The following is a 19,351-nucleotide window of genomic DNA, read 5'->3' as shown; positions in this document are numbered from 1 at the left end:
TCAGAAATTACTCTCTGGGTGCAAGGTGGCCTTAATACGTTGGGGTCTGGAAGGCAGAGAGAAGCTTCCAGATCTGGAAGGAAGGGAAGGTGGTATTTTGTCCTGGAATCCCTGCCACGACCGCATCCTGGTCCTGACCAGCAGCCCCCGCCTGTGCACTCCAGGTGGAACAGCAGAGGCGAGAGAGGGCGGGAGAGAAAAGCCCACAAGCCGGCAGGCGGAGCCTCCCGGCCGAGTCTGGCCTGCCTGGAAGGGGAGGGGGCTGTGGAGCTGGGACGTCAGATGCCATCAGCTTCTGGGGGACCGTTAAAGTTGCTGTGCTGCCAGGCGGGCCAGGGTGTCTGCAGCGGTCCTCTGCCTCCTCTACCGTCTCCTGCCACCCACCTGGGCTGCCCATCCTGGGTACGCGCCCCTGGGGAGCCTGCTGCCTGGTCTCCCGGACGCCTCTGATCTCTCTTCTCTTCTCTCTCCATCTTCTCTGTTCTCTTTCCCCCTTTCTCTCGTTCTACCCCTCTGTCTCTCCCATGTTTTTTCTCTTTTTGCCCTGTCATTGTCTCTCATTCTCTCTTGTATCTTTCTACCTTTTTTTTCTTTCATGCCTTTTCTCTGTATTTCTTTTTGTCAGTCACCTTTTCGACTCTCTCTTTTTCTCTGTTTTTAATTTTTCTTTGTCTGCTTCTTCCATTTTCTGCTTTCTGGTTCTTTCTGTGTCTTGCTCTCAGTCCCACAATTGCAGCAGCCCAGGGACGAGTGCCCTGCACTATGCCTTGGGGAAGGTGGGAGCTGCCCCTCCGAAGGCACCAACGGAGCCCACTTCCAGCAAGATTGGTGAAGAGGGTGTCCAGGCTAGGGAGGACTGGGATCTGCCTCCTGGGCTGGTGGGACGAAGCCCTGGCTTTGAAGTGGCAGCACCGTCTTACCCCAGGGCCTGGTCCAGATTTAGCCACTGCCTGGGCATTTCTTCCCCTTGCCCCATCCTCTCAGTCCACTGGGGTGGGAAGGATGGGGTGTTGCGCCACTGGACCAGAGCTGAGTCAGGAGGTCTTTGCCAAGTTCCTAGTAGTTAGCATCCTCTGGGGTGGTAATCCTGGAGAGCACTCAGGGTTTTGTGCCCTTGTGACTGCCCCCTCCAGGCAGCCGGCTCTGATTGCACAAGGCCCGACGTGTGACCCTTCCAGCCAGCTATGCCCCTGCTGCCCGGCACTGTGGGCCTGGCAGCCCTGCTCTTCTGGGCAGGCCAGACAATGAACGCCTTGATGCCCAATGCCACCCTGGCACTGGCCCAGACCGAGCGCACAGCTGTGCGGCCCCTGAGCGGCCTGGGGGTGCCCTGGTACCGGCGGAAGCGCCACATCTCTGCCCGGGACATGAGTGCCTTATTGGATTATCACAACCACATCCGGGCCAGCGTGCACCCACCTGCTGCCAACATGGAGTATATGGTGAGTCCCTATGCCCTCCCAGTGCACCCTCCAGCAAATGGCAGTGGACTCAATGTGACCTGAAAGGGCTGGACCATTCATGAGCCTGGCCTCACTAGCCATTATTTGGGCACCTGGGACTGTGGAAAGGGCAGGAGTTAGTCTGTCCATTTTACAGATGAGAAAACTATGGCAGTGACATAGGTCCTTTCTGCAGGCAGGAGCAGAGGACTGCATTTATGCAACTCCTGTGCGCCAGGCGCTTACACGTAACCCTCTTCCTTCAAGGTGGGAATTATCTCCGTTTTCCAAATAAAGAAATTGAGATGCAGAGAATTAATTTGCTGAAGGGTGACCCAGTGGGGAGTGCACCCTAGGTCTGCCAGCTGCTGAAGCTGCTCTCTTAACTAACCACAATGCCTTTTCCAAGAATTCCGGCTTCCGCTAGGGACCTGCAGTGGGTGGACAGCTGGAGCTTTCCCTGCCCTTGTCTCTTTGCCCAAGGGGTTTGATGGGCATACCCAGACTGTCCTCCTCAAGCCTGTGGAGGTAGAATTTGGAGAGATGGGGACCGGTACCCTGGGGGGGGGTGGGGGGGTGGGCCTCAGACTGAGGAGAAGCAGCGTCTGACCAGCAGGGGAAGCTGGGATGTCTTCCTTCAAGGAGGCAGGGCCAGAGAGGCTCTCACCTCAGCTCCCCACAAGCCAGACTCCCAGAGGAGAGGAGGGAAGCGTTCTCTTTACCGCAGCCCCTCCCCCAGGACCATTGTTCCAAACTAGCCTGGAGAGATAGGCTTCCAGCCCACCGACAGATGTCTTTAGGACACGAGATTGTTGGCCTGCCCCCTCTAAGACAAATACCTGCTCCCTCAACAGCCTGCAAATGCTTATACTTTTGCACTGTGTCCGTTCACTTACGTACCAGCTCCTCCTTGACGCCAGGCACCACGCTAAGCCGCGTGGACGCTGCCGAGAACAGGATGGACAAGGTCTCGTCCCTCACAGAGCTTGCATGTCCGTGGGGATGATAAGAGAATAAAGATCAGCCACACAATTTATGTATCATATGACATCAGGTCACAGTAAGGTGTTGGGAGAGGTGGGGATAGGAGCCGAAATGGCTGGCAGCTAGAGGTGGGGGAGCCGTTTGTTTGTTCATGAACTGACTCATCCATGGATTAACACAGCGGCTGGCACACACAAGGCCCTCCAGTTTTCAAACAATGACACATTTATTGAGCACCAGCCCTGTGTGCGAGGCCCTCCCCGCAACAGGTGTTTAATTATTGCATGCTTTGTGGGACGGAGAGAGCCAGACGGCCCACCAGGGGCCCCAGGGAGGGTCAGTGAGTGCGGACTTGATGCTTGCATGTCCTACCTCAGTTCACCCCTTTGTGACACAAAGGAAATGTTCCTCTGCTTTCCCTAAAAATGGGTGAGTCTGACATCCCTGGGGAGGTGTCTGGATCCCCCTTTGCGGGTCCCCCATTGCTTCATTAGCTGGCTTCAGCCCACAGGACAGGTATCTGGCTAAACATCCCTCACTTAAGAAGCCCTTTCCCTCCTCCGGCTCCAAGAAAGACCAGGTCCTGTTTCACGTTCTCACATCCGCCAATTGTAATGGTTGTTTAACGTCTCATTTCCTTGCTAGACTGTGAGTCCTTGTTCAATATTTGCTGAATGAAAGAACAGATGAAATGAATGAAAGAATAATATCTCAGAATCCCAGGAAATCAGAGTGGAAGGGAACTAGTATTTTCTTTTTCAGGGATGCTTTTTCAAGTTATAAAAGTTGGGGCATTCATAGATTGGAAAAGAAGCTGTTACGAACGCTGAGGAAGGTATTCTCTATGTACTGATGTGGAATCATCACTAAGGTATCCCATCTGGTTAAGTGAAAAGAGCAAGGGGCCAAATAGAACGTCTGGCGTCCTGTCATTTGTACAAAAAATTCACATATATATAATATACATATATATATAATCATTGTACATATATATAATTATTGTGCATATATAGTGTATAATTATTTTATGTATATACAATATATGATACGTAATTACATATATAAACATGTATACGTATATATAATATGTTTACAGGTATAGAATATTTCTGGAACAGGACACAGGAAACTCACAGTGACAGTTGTCTCCAGGGTCAGGGTGGCTGGAGGGACTAGTGGAGGATGAAGATGGAATGCTCTCTACTTTTCCTCTTTTAAACAGCTTACATATTAAACTTGTGCACGTTTTCACTATTCAGAAAAAAAAAACACTTTTTGAATTAAAAAATTTTCATGTTAAACACATTTTAAAAATCTAATAAATAAAATAAGAAATCCATTCTCTTCCCATCACCCTGGGCTCAGTCATTTCTAGGGACTGATGGAAATGCCTAGGCCAATACCCTGGGACCCCGCTTGCAGCAGAGAGCCCCAAGCTTGAAGTTCAATGAAGGAAAAAGTGCAGATGACAAGGATTCAGAGACCTAGATATGGATCCTGACTCTGGTGTGGACTTGCTGTTGACCTTGAAGTCATAGGCCTTCTCTGAGTCTCAGTTTTCTCATTTTCAAGTGCATTTGTTGCAGGGTTCCAAGGAGATAGAGGAGTCATGTTACCATGTACATGTGCATCTCTAGACACTATTGAGATGGTGGTGGTTGTTTTCCCAGGGAATTTCATGACCTTTCTTTTCCCAGGTATGGGATGAGCGGTTGGCCAGGTCTGCTGAGATCTGGGCCACCCAGTGCATTTGGGGCCACGGGCCCTCACAGCTGATGAGATACGTGGGCCAGAACCTCTCCATCCATTCTGGCCGGTGAGTGAGCCTCTGCCCTTCCTTCACTCCATCACCCAACCAGGTCACCAAGCACGCTGGTGGCAGTGACTTTTCTTTCATCTTCTCCGCCTCCCCAGGTACCGCTCGGTGGTGGATCTTGTGAAGTCTTGGTCAGAGGAGAAGCGGCATTTCTTGTTTCCATCCCCGAAGAACTGTACCCCACACTGCCCCTGGCGCTGCAGTGGCCCTGTCTGCTCCCACTATACCCAGGTACCCCTTTGCTGGGATGAAGGGCCGGTGGGAGAAAAAGAATGTGATAGGACAGTAATTAGAAATAAAACAGAGGCCCCTCCCGACTTCCTTTTATGTACCGAGCTTATTCCTGGAAAGTTGTGTGTGCATTGAGCTGAACTGAACTGGATCTTGTTTTGAGTGTCTTAGGCAGATGGACCATATTCTTTGACCCCAAACTGGAGATGTGTGGTCTGACAAGTTCAAGAGTGCCTTCGATTTCAATAGGTCCAAACATCTAGTATTTTCTATTTTCTAAGACTCCCGCTATCTTAAAAAAGGAAATGCCAAATAAGATTACAAAAATTATAGTATATTTTAAGTGCTAATATTGAAAATGTTACCACTTATTATGCATAAAAATACAATGCAGTATAATCTTGCAAGAAATAGGACCAGAAACTTTCAACTGTGGGACAAATGTCTTCTTTCAGGCCTGCCAATCTCTCTGTGACTCATTTGCAGTAAATGTCAAAAATTGAAATTTGAGACCCCCTAAGAAATGTGAGGCCTAAACCAAATGTCCTTCCTAACATCCGTGAGATATTATTACCTCCATTTTACCAAAGGAGAAACCAGGCACAGAGTGGTTAAGTGACTTGGTCAACGTCACACAGCTAGTGATATTGAGATTCTGATCCAAGGCTGTTTAACTCCAGAGTTTGTGCTTTAACCTCCAATACAACAATGATGTTCAAACATTGGTCACTAGGGGAAAAAAGAAAGAAAAAGAAATCTAATAGAATGGTATGAAAAATATTAGCATATTTCACACCTGATAAGATTAAATATTGGTTCATAAAACCTTTGTTCCAATTATGTGTGTATATGGGGGTGGGTCTGTATGTGTTTGTACACTGGGTAATGATATAAAATGTATTTCTTACTGTTGATTATAGTACAATATACCTCAATCCCCTCACCTTGAGACAGGTGCCTCCCCCAGGAAAATCTCATCTAATGCATCCACTTTGAACCAAGCAAGCCCAGGAGCCTTCCAGCCCCAAGTCCTTCTCACAGCCTCCCTTGTCTTTATCCCCCCTCAGATGGTGTGGGCATCTTCCAATCGGCTGGGCTGTGCCATCCACACCTGTGGCAGCATCCACGTCCGGGGCAGCACCTGGCACCAGGCTGTGTACCTGGTCTGCAACTACGCCATTAAGTGAGTGCAGCTCTGAGGCAGAGGGGCTCTGGGGCAGGAGGGTGGACCCTGAGGTGGAGTGGGCAGGATTCTCAGAAAAGGAAGATGCACAGGACACCCCGCCTCCCTCCATTCTAAATAACCTGAACACCATACACCTTGGTACTTTTAAAGTCGATCAGTAATCCTTTCTCTTTACCCAAGTTTCAGAATCGATTGGGAGATAGGCAGAGGACCAAGGCAGGTGGGTAGGCAGTCTCCCTGATAAAGCCAATAATGGAGAATATGGGTTAGGTCTGCCAGTCAGGTGGGCTTGCAAATATCTCACTGTTGAATTAGACCGTCACATCTATTGATAGGCCACATTGGACAACACAGCCTTCTTCTAAGTGCAGTGCCAGCCCCTCTAAACGTGCCCCAAGAAATAGAGCAACCAAGAATGCATGCTCCCTGCAGGCAGGCAGCTCCCATAGGAAAGGAAGGAAGGATGCAGTGAGCATGCTCAACTGCTTCTCTCAGACTCTCCAGTCAGCTTGGTGGGAGAGAGGTCGAGTGGTCTGCACATGCTAGTCTCCTGGAAACACAGAGAAAGGGGGATGGAAGTTCCCAACCAAATCACAGTATACAAACTTGCAACAGATTCTCATATAAAAGCGGGAACGAATTCTAAGTAAACGTGGCATTAGAGTTTCAAAATGATAACTGCCTTTTACTCTCACGTAGCTCTCGCTCATTTACAAAATACTTTCCCCTTATTATCTCATTGAAGAGATGAAAGAGAGAAAGAAGGAAGGAAAAAAGGGAAGGACACGGGGAAAATATTTACCCTTTTTACAGATTAAGACATTGACGATCAGAGAGGTTAAGTAATTTACCAAAAGTCACAAGCCAATAAGTAGAAGAGCTGTTTGAAACACAAGTCTTTTGATTTCATGTTCTATGTACTGTACTATCCCAATGTTCTGGAAGTCACTGGTAGCCAGAACGTGAATTCTCAAGTCAACATATTTATTTGTCAGATAGAGTCATCTATTGACAAATGTCATAATGCAGCCCAGTTTAATCAGACATGGAAAAATGCAGCAAAGCAAATTCCACTACACACAGCTTAAGGAACTGTTCCAATTTGTTTGCTGACATATGAATTTTTGAAGCATTGAGTACTAACCGTATAGTTGTTGAGATTTTTAGGCTCTGGAGTTAAGACTGTCAGGGTTCAAATTTTTGATTTAACTTAACTGCTCCACACCTGTTCATTCATCTTCAAAATGGGAATAAAATGGTATCTACTCATAGAATTGTTGAGAGAATTAGAGTTAACCCAGGTAACGCCCCCAGGCTCATAACAATTTTGGTATACGTGTTGGTTCTTACTCTTATTACTAGACCTGGGTTTGGTTCTCAGCTCTACCGTGTACACTGAAGACTTTAGATAAGTCATTTCATCTCCTTGGGTCTCAGTCTCCTCTTTTAAAATAGGGCTAATACTACCTGGCTCACAGAGGATCTTTAGCCCATGGTACATGCTAAATAAATAGTGGCCAGGATTATAAGTAGGTTATAAACTCTTTGAGGGCAGGAGATAGACCTGATGCATTGTGATATCCTTTTACTACAGTGATTTCAAACTTTTGTTTTTTAAAGCAGAACTTTTTTCCAAGTGGTTAAATTAAACGAAAAAAGAATGACTTTTATTCCATCACCCCCCGGTGTCTCCACCCCCCACATTCCCTGCCCCCAAACTTCCAGGAGCACCGTTTTGTTTTTGTTTTATTTTTTTCTGCTGGAAAAACTGGTAGCATTTGATATATTTACCATTGTTTAAAATTTCATTATATTTCATCATGAGGCACATGCTATAGAATTCGTGCGTATGAAAAGGTAAACACGAAATGTCAAGTTTCCCTCCCCTGTCCACACTTCCCCTCTGTAGTTTCACGCACAACCTTCTGCAGGTCTTCTATATACTTACAAACAATGCATATATTTTCACTCTAGGAGCACCTTTTGAAAACTGTGGACTTACAGCACCTGGCACAGGTCCTGATACCCACTAGATGCTCTGGAAGTGTCTGTTGAGTGAATGAATGAATGAACCCATATGAAACAAGAAATGCATACTTTTCTAAGCACTTTGGCTGACTTTACTTACAGTCATTCAACAATCACTTTTGGAGGAAAAAGTCTGCCCACAAACAGTGTTTTTTTTTTTTTAAAGATGATTTTTATCTATCATCTACCTATCTATCTATCTATCTATCTATCTATCTATCTATCTCTATCTATCCATCTATATCTATCTATCTATCTACTTATCTATCTACCTATTTTTTGGTTGTTGTATTTGAAGAACTCTTTGAATATTTATTTTATTTATTTGGTTGCATGGGGTCTTAGTTGCAGCAGGTGGGCTCCTTAGTTGCAGTATGCAGGCTCCTTAGTTGTGGCATGCTAACCCTTAGTTGTGGCATGTGTGTAGGATCTAGTTCCTGACCAGGAATTGAAACTGGGCCCCCTGCATTGGAAGCACAGGTCTTAACCATTGCGCCACCAGGGAAGTCCCCAACAGTGTTCGTTGGATGTGTGAGAAAATAAGGCACTGGGACTTGAAAGATAACACTATTAGGCTAGTGGTGAGATTATGAGGTAGCCCTGAGCAAGAGCTGGGGGAGTGACTTTAGGCCTTGAGGGAACCGAGAGAGAGAAAAAGAGAAATCTGTGGGCTGGGATGGAGAAGAGAGCTGTGGGAAGACGAGGTATGTAAGCTGGATCCCGTGCTGCTAAAGCAGTCTGAAAGGCCTGATAAAAAGCTGTAGATGTGATACATAAGCTAGAGGCCAGCAAACTACAGCCCGCAGCCCACATCTGGCCTGCTGCCTATTTTTATAAATAAAGTTTTATTGAAAAATAGCCATGACATTTGTTGACATATTATCTAGGGCTGCTTCCTATACATTTGGCCTCCAAAGCCTAAAATATTTACTGTCTGGCCCTTTACATACGAAGTTTGCCAACCCCAGCACAGGCAATGGGGAGCCACTAAAAGTCCTTGAGCACAAGAATGAAGTGATGAAAGTTTATTCTTTTTTAAAAAACCATTTTATTGAGATATAATTCACATACCACGCAACTAACCCATTTGAAGTGTACAACTCCATGGGTTTTTGATATATTACATTATTAATTTTTTCGATGGTAGTAAATAAAATATATATAACATAAAATTTGCCATTTTAACCATTTTTAAGTATACAACTGAGTGGCATTAATTGCATTCACAGTGTTGTACCATCATAACCACTATTTCTAAAATGTTTTCATCACCCCAAAGAGAAACTCTGTAACCTTTAAGCAATGGCTCCCTACCCCCTCTCCTTCCTAAAGGCTGTGGTTCATTGAGAGGATCAACTCTGGAGAAGGTAGGACGGATTTGGGATAAGGCTGTTGAAGAAATAAATGTACAACTGTGGCCACAAAGAAGCTTCATGGGCACGTCCCCCGTGGTTGAGTCACACTCAGTATCTAATGATTCTAGTTCTCATTTGCATACCACCTTGTGCACTGCAAAGTGTTGTCACATAATTTTTATGGACAACATGTCATTTATTTATTTTATTCGGAGGATAAAATCAAGGCTCAAGAATTGAGGCGGTTTATTCTGTCACAGGCTGGCAGGTGAACTCAGATACACCTGTTGGGGAGAGGAGGGGGTGTTTGTGTGGGGAGGCTAGGGGGTAGGGTGGAAGGAATAAGAAAATCAGCACTTCCTGGGGAGTTGCTTATCTGCCAAGTCAAGTCCTAGGGGCATGCGCACATGGGCTCCATTATTTGATCTTAAGTTGCATCCCTGTGGGAGGGATGTCTTCTTTTGGCTTTACAGATGAGGAGACTGAGGCTTGCAGCTGTGACTTGGTCACAGGGCCAGTCAGTGGCAGTGCTGAGATTTGGAAACCTCTGTGAAAGTAGCTTATGTAACTGTCCCCTGACCCGGCCTGCCCGGGACCATTTCTCTTCCAGGGGCAACTGGATCGGTGAAGCACCGTACAAGATGGGGAAGCCATGTTCCTCCTGCCCTTCCAGCTACCGAGGCAGCTGCAACAGCAACATGTGCTTCTCAGGGCTCAAATCCAACAGGCTCCTGTGGTTCTGAATTTTCCCTGGGCTCTTGCCAGCCGCCAGTTGGGCCTGACCCTCCAAGAGTCTCTTCCCAAAGACCAGGTCAAACGATTTTTTTTTTTTTAAAGACGTGAGTTGGGCTCGCTTCACCAGTCTGAATTTTCCCTTCTGATTCCATTTCCTAAATGTCCAGCATGTGCCAGAAGAAAACAACCTCCTTGCCTTCCTTCTCACCTGTTACATCTTTCTTCCCTCCGGCCTCTGAGAAAGAGGCCTGCATCCTTAATTGATTCAGTTCTCCCAGAGCCAGGGCTGGAAGGAGCAGTGGCAACAGTTTTGTGGCTCTCAGGCCTCAAACCCACAAGTCTTTGTCCATTGAATAAAAGGTATTTATTAAATAATCTTTATCCTGAAACCTACCTTCATTCACCCAGCAATAGCCAATGAGCTTCTGGGTAGCCTTTGAGGACCTGTGATCTCCTTCTCTGAAGGTGGGACCATTTCAGCTCTAAGCTTTTAAAAAATAACTGAAATTAGCTTGTGGACACCCCACCCACAGTGTATGTTACTGGAACTACCACAGCGTCCAGGCACCCCTTTTACAGATGGGCACACTGAGGCTTAGTGAAGGGGTGGGACTTACTGAGAGCTGTATGCCTTGTTCATGAAGGCACCCAGGTTGAAGCTCAGGCTCTGACAACCCCTTCAGGCTGTTCCAGAGGCCTCTCTGAATGCTCAGAACTGAGAGGCTAAAGCCAAAGCTGGCCTGAAGAAACTCTCTCTTTTAGGGCTTTTTTTTCTTCCTGTCACTCTCTGTGCCTTGTGTCTCTCTTTCACCTACTTGTCTCTCTTTCTCTCCCCCTCTTTATTTCTCCTCTGTGGAATCTCATTCTCATTCCCAGAAACCATTTCCCCTCTCCCCACCCCACCCCACCCCACCCCACCCAGTTATCATAACACACAAAAGTCCTTTTGTCTTTAGAGATAGGAAAATCTCTCCCTCAGACCTTGCCCTCCAGCTGGGGCCCACTCCCTGCCTGGTTGGAGAGAGCTTCATTCAAAGACCTGGATGAAAAACAGGCCCCTTTCCCCAGAGTCCCTACATTGTCCTGGACGGAGTGAGTTTCTTCTCTCTTGGTCATTCCCACCTGGGCTAAGACCCATGCGTATCAACACCATCTCCTTCTGCCCTCAATGAAGTCCTTTGAGATCCCGTGCAGTGGCTCTTTCTGGTCCCTGTCTCGGCACTTGGGAGGGTCGAAAGAGGAGAGAGGGAAATGGAGTAGGGGGAGATGGAGGGAGGGGAAACCAGCTCAAGAGGAAGACCAGGGGAGGGGCTAACAGCCCTGCTTTGCACCGGGGGGCGTCAGCTAGATCACACGTGCGTGTCTGTATTATCACTCTGCTTTACAGCTAAGAAAAGTGAGACTTCACAGAAGCGCCCATTTCCGAATGTTGGCCATGAGTGAAATAAGAGAAACAAGGATGCTGTTCTGAGTTCACTATTCTCAGATTATATCCTGCCTGCTTTGTTTTTTTTTTGGGGGGGTGGGGGGGAGTATTAAAATGTCCTTTCATTTGTTATACAGTGGAGATAATAAATGTTAGATTTCCTAAAAAATTATTAATGTCCTCATATGGGGGGGGCAGGGGGGGGAGTGGGAAAGCCTTGTCAACCTTATATCAAATTCCCAAAATATTCTGGAAATTTAAGTGGCATGTGACCCTGTGTATTCAATGGCACACATAAGGTCGCATAGCTAGCAAGGAGCAGACATGGGATCTGAATTCAGCTCCCTCCGACCCCAATGCCTGTGCTGTTTTGAGGATCCCATGTTGCCTGCCTGTGTCCTGAGCATCAGAATAATGAGAATAGCAACCACGGGCATTTCTGAGCTGCCGAGCACACTCTTAATCTCATTGAGTTATCACAGCTATCTTAGGTAATAGGAACTGATCCTATCCCCATTTTACAGACATAAAAACTGAGGCCATAGAAGCTGGATTTGAATATGCTGTGTATGACTCCAATGCCCAATCTGTTAACTGTTTCACTCTCCTGCCTCCCAGCTAAGCAGGGAGAAACCCAGGAATTGGACAGAGGTAGAGACGAGGAAGCAAAAATTGCCACTGGGAATTGCAGATGACCTCCTGGGTTCCCCAATTCTGAAACTGTCTCTGGGAAGAGCCCGGGTCAAAGGAGAAATGAGCCAGGTGGGCATACTTGTGTTTGCCATGCCCTTGTTCCCTGCACACCTAGGGGCAAGGACTCGGGTAGTGTCCTAGCTTGGTTAAGCTGCTGTTCCAAGCGAAGTCGGGAACTTTTGCTGTAAGAAATCCGAAACAGCTTTCAAACCTCCATAATATTTCATGTTTTTTGAAGAAAAGCATCCCCCAATCCCATGTGATTGCTCATTTGCTCATACATTCACCAACCAAAAGGGTTAAAAACATGGACTCTGGAGCCAGGCTGCCTTGGCACAAATTTAACTCAGAAGCCAAGTATGCTTGCATAAGTCAAGATCTTAGTGCCTCAGTTTCACCTATAAATGGGAACACTAATCGTATCTGCCTCATGAGGTCCTTCAAAACATTAAATGAATGAATATATGGAAAGCACTTGGCACAGTACCTGGGACTAGTGTAGATGGCTACTTTAGAAGTTCAACATCAAGAGGGAGGAGAGAGGTGATGTAGTCACTGATATGGAAGAGGAAGCTATGGAAGGAAGTTGCTTTTTTTTGGCTGCATGACATGCAGGATCTTATTTCTCCGACCAGGGACTGAACCCATGTCCTCTGCAGTGGAAGCACGGAGTTTTAACCACTGGACCACCAGGAAAGTCCCAAAAGTTGCTTTTTTAAGAAAAGAAATATAACACATTTAAATATTGATAGGATTCTGTTTCTAGAAATTTGTCCTGTAGATATACTCCCCACATCTGAGGCAGAATATTTGAAGTTTATGAAGATATTCACTGTTTGTAGTGGCAAAAGCCTGGAGACAACCTAAGTGTCCAGCAATAGGACACCAGAAAAATCACTTATGGGACATTCACACAATACGTAGCTGCTCAAAGAATGAGGCAGGTATGCTGGTATGGAGATAGCCCTTAGATACTAAGGGGGAAAAGTAAGTGGTAGAAGAGGGTGTTTAATATGTTCCCATATGCATTTACATGTGTGTATGTCTGAGTCAGCTTGGGCTACAATAACAAAATACCATAGATTGGATGGCTTAACCAAGAGAAAATTATTTCCCCAGTTCTGGAGGCTGGAAGTCTGAGCTCAGGGTGCCAGTATAGTTAGGTTCTGGTGAGATTTCCCTTCCTGGCTTGCAGACAACTACCTTCTCACTGTCTGTATATGGGGGGAGAGAGAGAGGGGGAGGGAGGGAGAGAGAGAGACGGAGGGAGAGAGAGAGGGAGACGGAGCTCTCATGTCTCTTCTTATAAGGACACTAATCCTATTGGATCAGGACCTCACCCTTATGACCTAATTAGATCTTAATTACTTCCATAAAGGCCCTGTCTTCAAATAAAATCACATGGGGGTTAGATCTTCAACATATGAATTTTGGGAGGACACAGTTCAGTCAATAGCAGTGTATAGGTGCATAATTTCTGGAAATATATACAAGAATTTGTTTAAAAGTTCAACAGAGTGAGATGGAACTAAGATAGAGAAAGGCTTATTTTTCATTATGTGCTGTTTGTACAGTTTTCATTTTTAACACATGAATGTACTACTGACTTCATTTATTAAACTAGTTTAACGCAAATGAAAGCAAAAGGAAAGATCACGTCACACGGTTAAAGTTAAAAAGACTGACAGCAACAAACAGTGATAAGGATGTGGAGTAAATAGGAGCTCTCTTACCCTGCTGGCAGCAATGCAAAATGGTAAGACCACTTCCGACAAGAGTTTTGGAGTTTCTTGCAAATTAGACATATACATACCATCTCAGCCAGCAACTCCTTTCCTAGAAATTTAACCAAGAGAAATGAAAACATATGTCTACAAAAAGACTTGTCCGTGAATGTACATCACTGCTTAATTCATCACTGTCCCAAACTGGACACAACCCCAATGTCCATTACCAGGTGAATGGGTATTCAACAAATCGCAGTATATATATTCAATGGAATACTACTCAGCAAGAAAAAAAGACGCAAACATAGGTGAAACTCACAAATATGCTGAGCAAAAAAGCCAGACACAAGAGTAAATGCCGTTTGATTCTATGATTCTATTCTATAACATTCTAGAAAAGACAAATCTACTCTAGTGTGACAGGCAGCAGATCAGAAGTCACCCAGAGTGGGAGGAGCTGGGTGGAATTTCAAAGGAATAAAGGGAACTTCTGTGGGGCTGTGGAAATGTTCTGTATCTTTACTAAGGTTCGGGTTACATAGGTGTATACATTTGGCAAAACTCACAAAACTGTACACCTGAAAAAGTGTACATTTTATTATAGGTATATTATGCCTCAATAAAGTTGATTTTTAAAATCTAAAGAGGGAGAGGTTGAATATAGAGGGGAACTCACACATCGTCACGTGGGACTCCTGAGCAGTGGGAAGAGGGAGGGCGTGGCCCCATGTGGATCTGGAGGGAAGGAGGTGAGCAGAGTGCACACGCAGGTGAATTTTTGTGGGGAGTTGAGGCTGGTCCAGGTTGAAGGCTTCTATTTTTTCTGTGAAGAAGGTAAAGTCTCAGCCTGCTGAGAATGAGATGGACAAGTTTTGAGGAGAGAAAGGATCTGAAGTAGAGGTAGAAAATAAAAAAGCAAGGAGAAGAGAAACAGGGTAGAAGTTCTGGACAGTGTGGGGGTACCCATCGAAGTTGGTGATCATGAATCTCTGATGGCCCCCATCTGTCCCTCGAAGGGATTTTTTTTTTTCAACAGTGTTTGGCAGCTGGCATGTAGGCATGAAGAAAGCGAGATACTTAGGCTTGTCCAGGCTTGGGGTTTTGTCAGATGGTTAGAAGGAAAGGAACAGAGACAGAAGCAAGAGAAAAACTAAGATGATAGACTGTGGGTTTCAAACTGGACAGGATGAAATGACAGGAAGGTGCCACAAGTAGGGAAGAAACAGAAGGAACAAAGAACCAGAGACACCCCAGTGTCCATCAGTAGGGGACGAGAGGTGCCTTTGAGGTGGCTGGGCGATCACACTGGGAAAAAGAGATTGTGGCCAGAGAGGAATAGATCAATGAGCTATTTTAGAAGTGAAGCAACACATGAGGTAGGTATGACTATGGGAAAATGAAATAATGTACCCAAAACTGTACAGCATGATGATGGTGGAGCTGAGGTTTTCTGACTTTCCTGAGTCCCATGTTTTCCTGCTTCTCATTTGAGCTTCCCCAACATGACAAAGACCTTGAGCTCAGGATCCCATGTCAGGCTGTGAGCCCCAATATTGAGATAAAAGAAATGGGACTGTTCCCCAAAAAGCCAGATAGTAGCCCAGTATACAGGACAGCTAAGATGCAAGATGGCTCTGCATTCTGAGGTCAGGATGCAGATTTCGGCAGTAGGTTGTGTTTTGTGTGGCAAAGGAGACTGATGGACCAGTGGAGGCAGCAGGCAGAGTGCCTCTGACCCATGGACCAGGAGGCAAACCTGTTTCTCCGTCCCTCGTAGCACTCACCATCTGTAATTACATCTTTGCTATAATATCTTTAATGTTATCTAATTAATGCCCATCTCCTCCATTACTCCACAGTTCCATAGGTGCAGGGATGATGTCTACTTTGTTCATTTCCATATCACTGAAGTCTAGCACAGAGCCTGGTATACAGCAGGTTCTCAATAAATATACGTTAGATTAGATGAAGGAGAGATCTTGCTTTGTAATTCCAATTTCTCTTCATACCAGCTGGGAGACTCCAGGCCAGCAACTTCTCTCTGTGCCTCAGTTTCCTCAACTCAAGTTTTAATTTGAATGTGGCAATGCCTGTATGCAGCTCCCAGCATCCAGTAGGCACTCAATATATACAATCCCCCAGCTTCCTCCTCTTCTCCTCTACCCCTCCGTCCTGCCTCATGCCACACCCATTGTTTGGAGCCATAAAACCCAACCCAGATTGGACTCTCACCTCCTCATCCCTTCCTGGCTGGTCCTTTCCCTCAAGTTGGGAGTGAGGGGGCTGGGGTCCCCTACATTCTGGCTCCAAGAGCCCCCCAAAGTGCAGGACTGGGGCCCTAGTGGACCTCTGGTCCGGCCAGGTTGTCGTTGTCATGGCAACACTGACAGTCCCTGGGTTACTCTTTAACTATCCACCCACCTTGAGTGATTAGAAGAATCAATAAGATAACCGGGCGGTGGCAGCTGGCTGCACTCACTGCCTTCCTGGTGGACTGGCTCCTGCTGCCGTTGTGCGTGGGGCCCCAGCTCCTCCATGCCCCTGGGTCTCCGGCTGGGCGGGCTCGGCCATGGTCAGTGTGAACGTGCCCCTCGGGGCTCCGGTGGAGAGTCCCTATGGTGAGTGGGGTCTGCACTTGGGGTTTGGGGGGAGACGGGACATGGTGGGACCACTGTTAAGTTTGGGAGACCATGAGATGACCCTCTATGTGTTTCCTACGGTCCCAAAGACCCTCTAAGGGCTTCTCTAGAGTGGCAGAAAGCCCAGAGGAGGCATGTGACTTGCTTCACTAAACTCCTAAATGGGGGCCTGGTGGATCCGGTATGGGAAGTGCTTGGAGGGGCCGCGGGAGCCCCAGGGTAGGGGCTGGTTCAGCTCACTTTGCCCCCCCAGAGAGACAGCCTTCCTGGGGATGCATCCTGGGGGGATCTTTAAAAATTCCACAGAAGGTGGGGCTGGAAACATCATTCCCACTTGAAGCCTGCAGAGAAGCTTCCTGGGCCTCGGTCACGGAGCTGTCTCCTGGTCTAGGTGGGATGGGACCCGAGGGAAGAGTTGGCTGCCCCTCTAAGGAGGGCCATCCGCTCTGGATAATTCAGCAAGGGGCAGCCGTAGAGAGCAACGCACAGCGTGGGGCACTGAAAAATGAAAATGATCTTTGCTATACGTGTGTAACTTAGATGCAGGGTAAGAGAAGAGTGTGTTGCTAACAGTGAAGGGCTGAGACTCTGCTGCTCAGGGTGACTGCAAAATTGGAAGTAACCCCAATGTCCAGCAGTAGAAGATGGGTAAATAAAGCACGATGCCTCCTTAGGATGGAATGCTACCCCATTGTTGAAGGAAAAAAAAATGCATATCTGTGTGCAGATAGGGAAGGACCTCCAAGTAATTACGTGAAAAAAGTAAGCCAAAGAGTGTATAGCATATTACATTTCTGATAACAGAACAGATATATGCATATATATATATATATGTGTGTGTGTGTGTGTGTACACAGACATTTGTATTTGCATAGAAAATTAGTGGAAGGACACAAAGAGGCCAGTAACAGAGCTTTGTTTCTGAGGAGCGAGGTTCAAGAGAATGTTCATTTTACTTTTCAGCACATTTTGGATTTTCAAAACTTTAGTGCATTTTAGAAACTGATTTCAATCACATGCATGTGCAGTAGGCCTCTGGAATCCAGTAGATCTTGGCTCTTGTTCTGTGACCTTAGACAAATTACTCATCATTTCTGGGCCTCGGTTGCCTTCTCTCTGAAGTGGACATAGGGTGTCTTAAGGGGTTCTTGCACGACTAAAGGAAAATGAGGGTGTAAGCCCTCAGCACCATGCACGTCATAAGGACTCAGTAAATATTACTTGATATCATCATTAGCTGAGGGCAGATGGCCTCAAGGAATCGGGGACTGGTCTCCCAACTGGTCCAGGGGATCTTCTTTGACTCACCATCAAACAGGAGTATGTGCTGCAGTGGAAATAGCAGAGAAGCCAAAAACAGCCTGGGGACCTATCCCACACACCAGCTGTGTGACCTCAGGCAAGATACTTCCCCATCTTTAAATCTATTTCCTCATCTGTAAAATGGAGAGAACAACAGGACATATCTCACAGGGAGCGGTGGTTAGAGGAGATAGCATAGCTAAAGGGCCAGGCATGCCTGGGGGCTTCACCCAAGGTTAAAACACAGTTGTGAGACTTGGCTGACACTGTGGCCAGAGGGAGACTCATCATCTCCCAAAGGGTCAGACAGGGATGGATGGATGATGGATGGATGGATGGATGGATGAGTATTCTATGCCTATGACTGCATTTAATTTTCAAGATAGTTGTCTCAGATAAATAACATTACTATCTCCAAGAATAGAAGAGCAAACTAAAGTTTAGGATTGTTAAAAAAAAAAAATCTGACTCCAGACCTGATGTAGTCTATCTGTGCTGACCCTCTTGGCTCAGCTACAGATACTGCTGGGGAGAGGAAGAAGGGCTTCCATGCCCAGATTTGCAGCATGTATCAACAACAAGAAGAGAACACTGCTGTCCTGGGACAGTTGGGCATTTGCTGGTGTGTGTGTGTGTGTGTGTGTGTGTGTGTGTGTGTGTGTGAGAGAGAGAGAGAGAGAGGGAGAGACATCGGCTAAAAATAAATCTGGGTTAGCATTCTGGATCTGTTTTTTGTTTGTTTGTTTGAGCTGAGTAGCCTACCCTTCTCTGAGTCTCAGATATTTCATCTTTAAAATAAACTAAGGCAGTCTGCTGGGAGGCTCTAGAAAGATGCACTTTCTGATTAAACAAACAAACAAACAAGTGCTTTTAGTAAAACCCCTTCTTCTGGGATTCTCGACTGGGGAAAATAATAACCTCCGAAAGTTGCAAACACAGAGATAAGTTACTGGGTAAGGAACACGGTTCATAGTAGAGCCTTGGGAGAGGTGATAGAGAGCAAGGCTGTGGTTACGATCATGTGAATTAATATATAAGTGCTTAAGATGCAAACTATTATATATAGGATGGATAAACAACAAGGTCCTAGTGTATAGCACAGGGATCTACATTCGATATCCTATGATAAACCATAATGGAAAAGAATATGAAAAAGAATATGTATAACTGAGTCACTTGCTGTACAGCAGAAATTAATGCAACATTATCAATCAACAGTACTTCAATAAAAAATTTTTGAAAATCTGTATCTCTATCGTCTATCTATCTATCATCTATTATCTATCTAATCTATCATCTATCATCTATTATCTATCTATCATCTATCTATCTATCATCTATCACCTATCTATCATCTATCTATCATCTATCTATCTATCTATCTATCTATCTATCTATCTATCTATCTATCTATCTATCTACAAGTGCTTAGAATGGAGCCTGACAGAGAATAAGCATGAAATAAATCCCAACTGCTGTCTTATGTTTTTGAATCTTAGTAGAATAGTCTTTAATGATCTGATCTTTGGTGTGGTAGTGCTGGGCCAACTTGACCTTTCCCTGGTCTGGCAGTGCACCCACAGTACACTGGATTCTACTCTGCAGTTCTCATCACTACTCTGATCAGATCGTTGTGTGCATTGTCACGTCTGTCTCCCCCAGTAGCCTCTAAATTCCATGAAGCCACAGACTTCAGTGGTTTGTTCAGCCTTGCGTGTCTCACACGAGTGGCACAGAATAAGTGCTCAGTAAGCATTTGTTGAATGAACGAAGTGAGGTTGGTTTTA

The 19,351-nt window shown here is 45.8% G+C and overlaps 1 protein-coding gene across 1 annotated transcript; it reads left to right on the top strand.

Annotated features, from left to right (window-relative positions):
• Positions 1-1,184: 1,184 nt before the first annotated feature.
• On the top strand, positions 1,185-9,811 carry R3HDML (R3H domain containing like). Its single transcript, XM_057700782.1, has 5 exons — positions 1,185-1,442; positions 4,124-4,242; positions 4,341-4,473; positions 5,541-5,656; positions 9,653-9,811. The coding sequence occupies exons 1-5, from the start codon at positions 1,185-1,187 to the stop codon at positions 9,783-9,785; spliced, it is 759 nt and encodes a 252-aa protein (XP_057556765.1). The 3' UTR covers positions 9,786-9,811.
• Positions 9,812-19,351: the final 9,540 nt, after the last annotated feature.

This window comes from Hippopotamus amphibius, chromosome 12 (genome assembly GCF_030028045.1).
Source record: "Hippopotamus amphibius kiboko isolate mHipAmp2 chromosome 12, mHipAmp2.hap2, whole genome shotgun sequence".
Classification (NCBI taxonomy): Eukaryota; Metazoa; Chordata; class Mammalia; order Artiodactyla; family Hippopotamidae; genus Hippopotamus; species Hippopotamus amphibius.
Note: the sequence above shows the minus strand (reverse complement) of the source record. Positions and strands in the feature narration are given on the sequence as shown.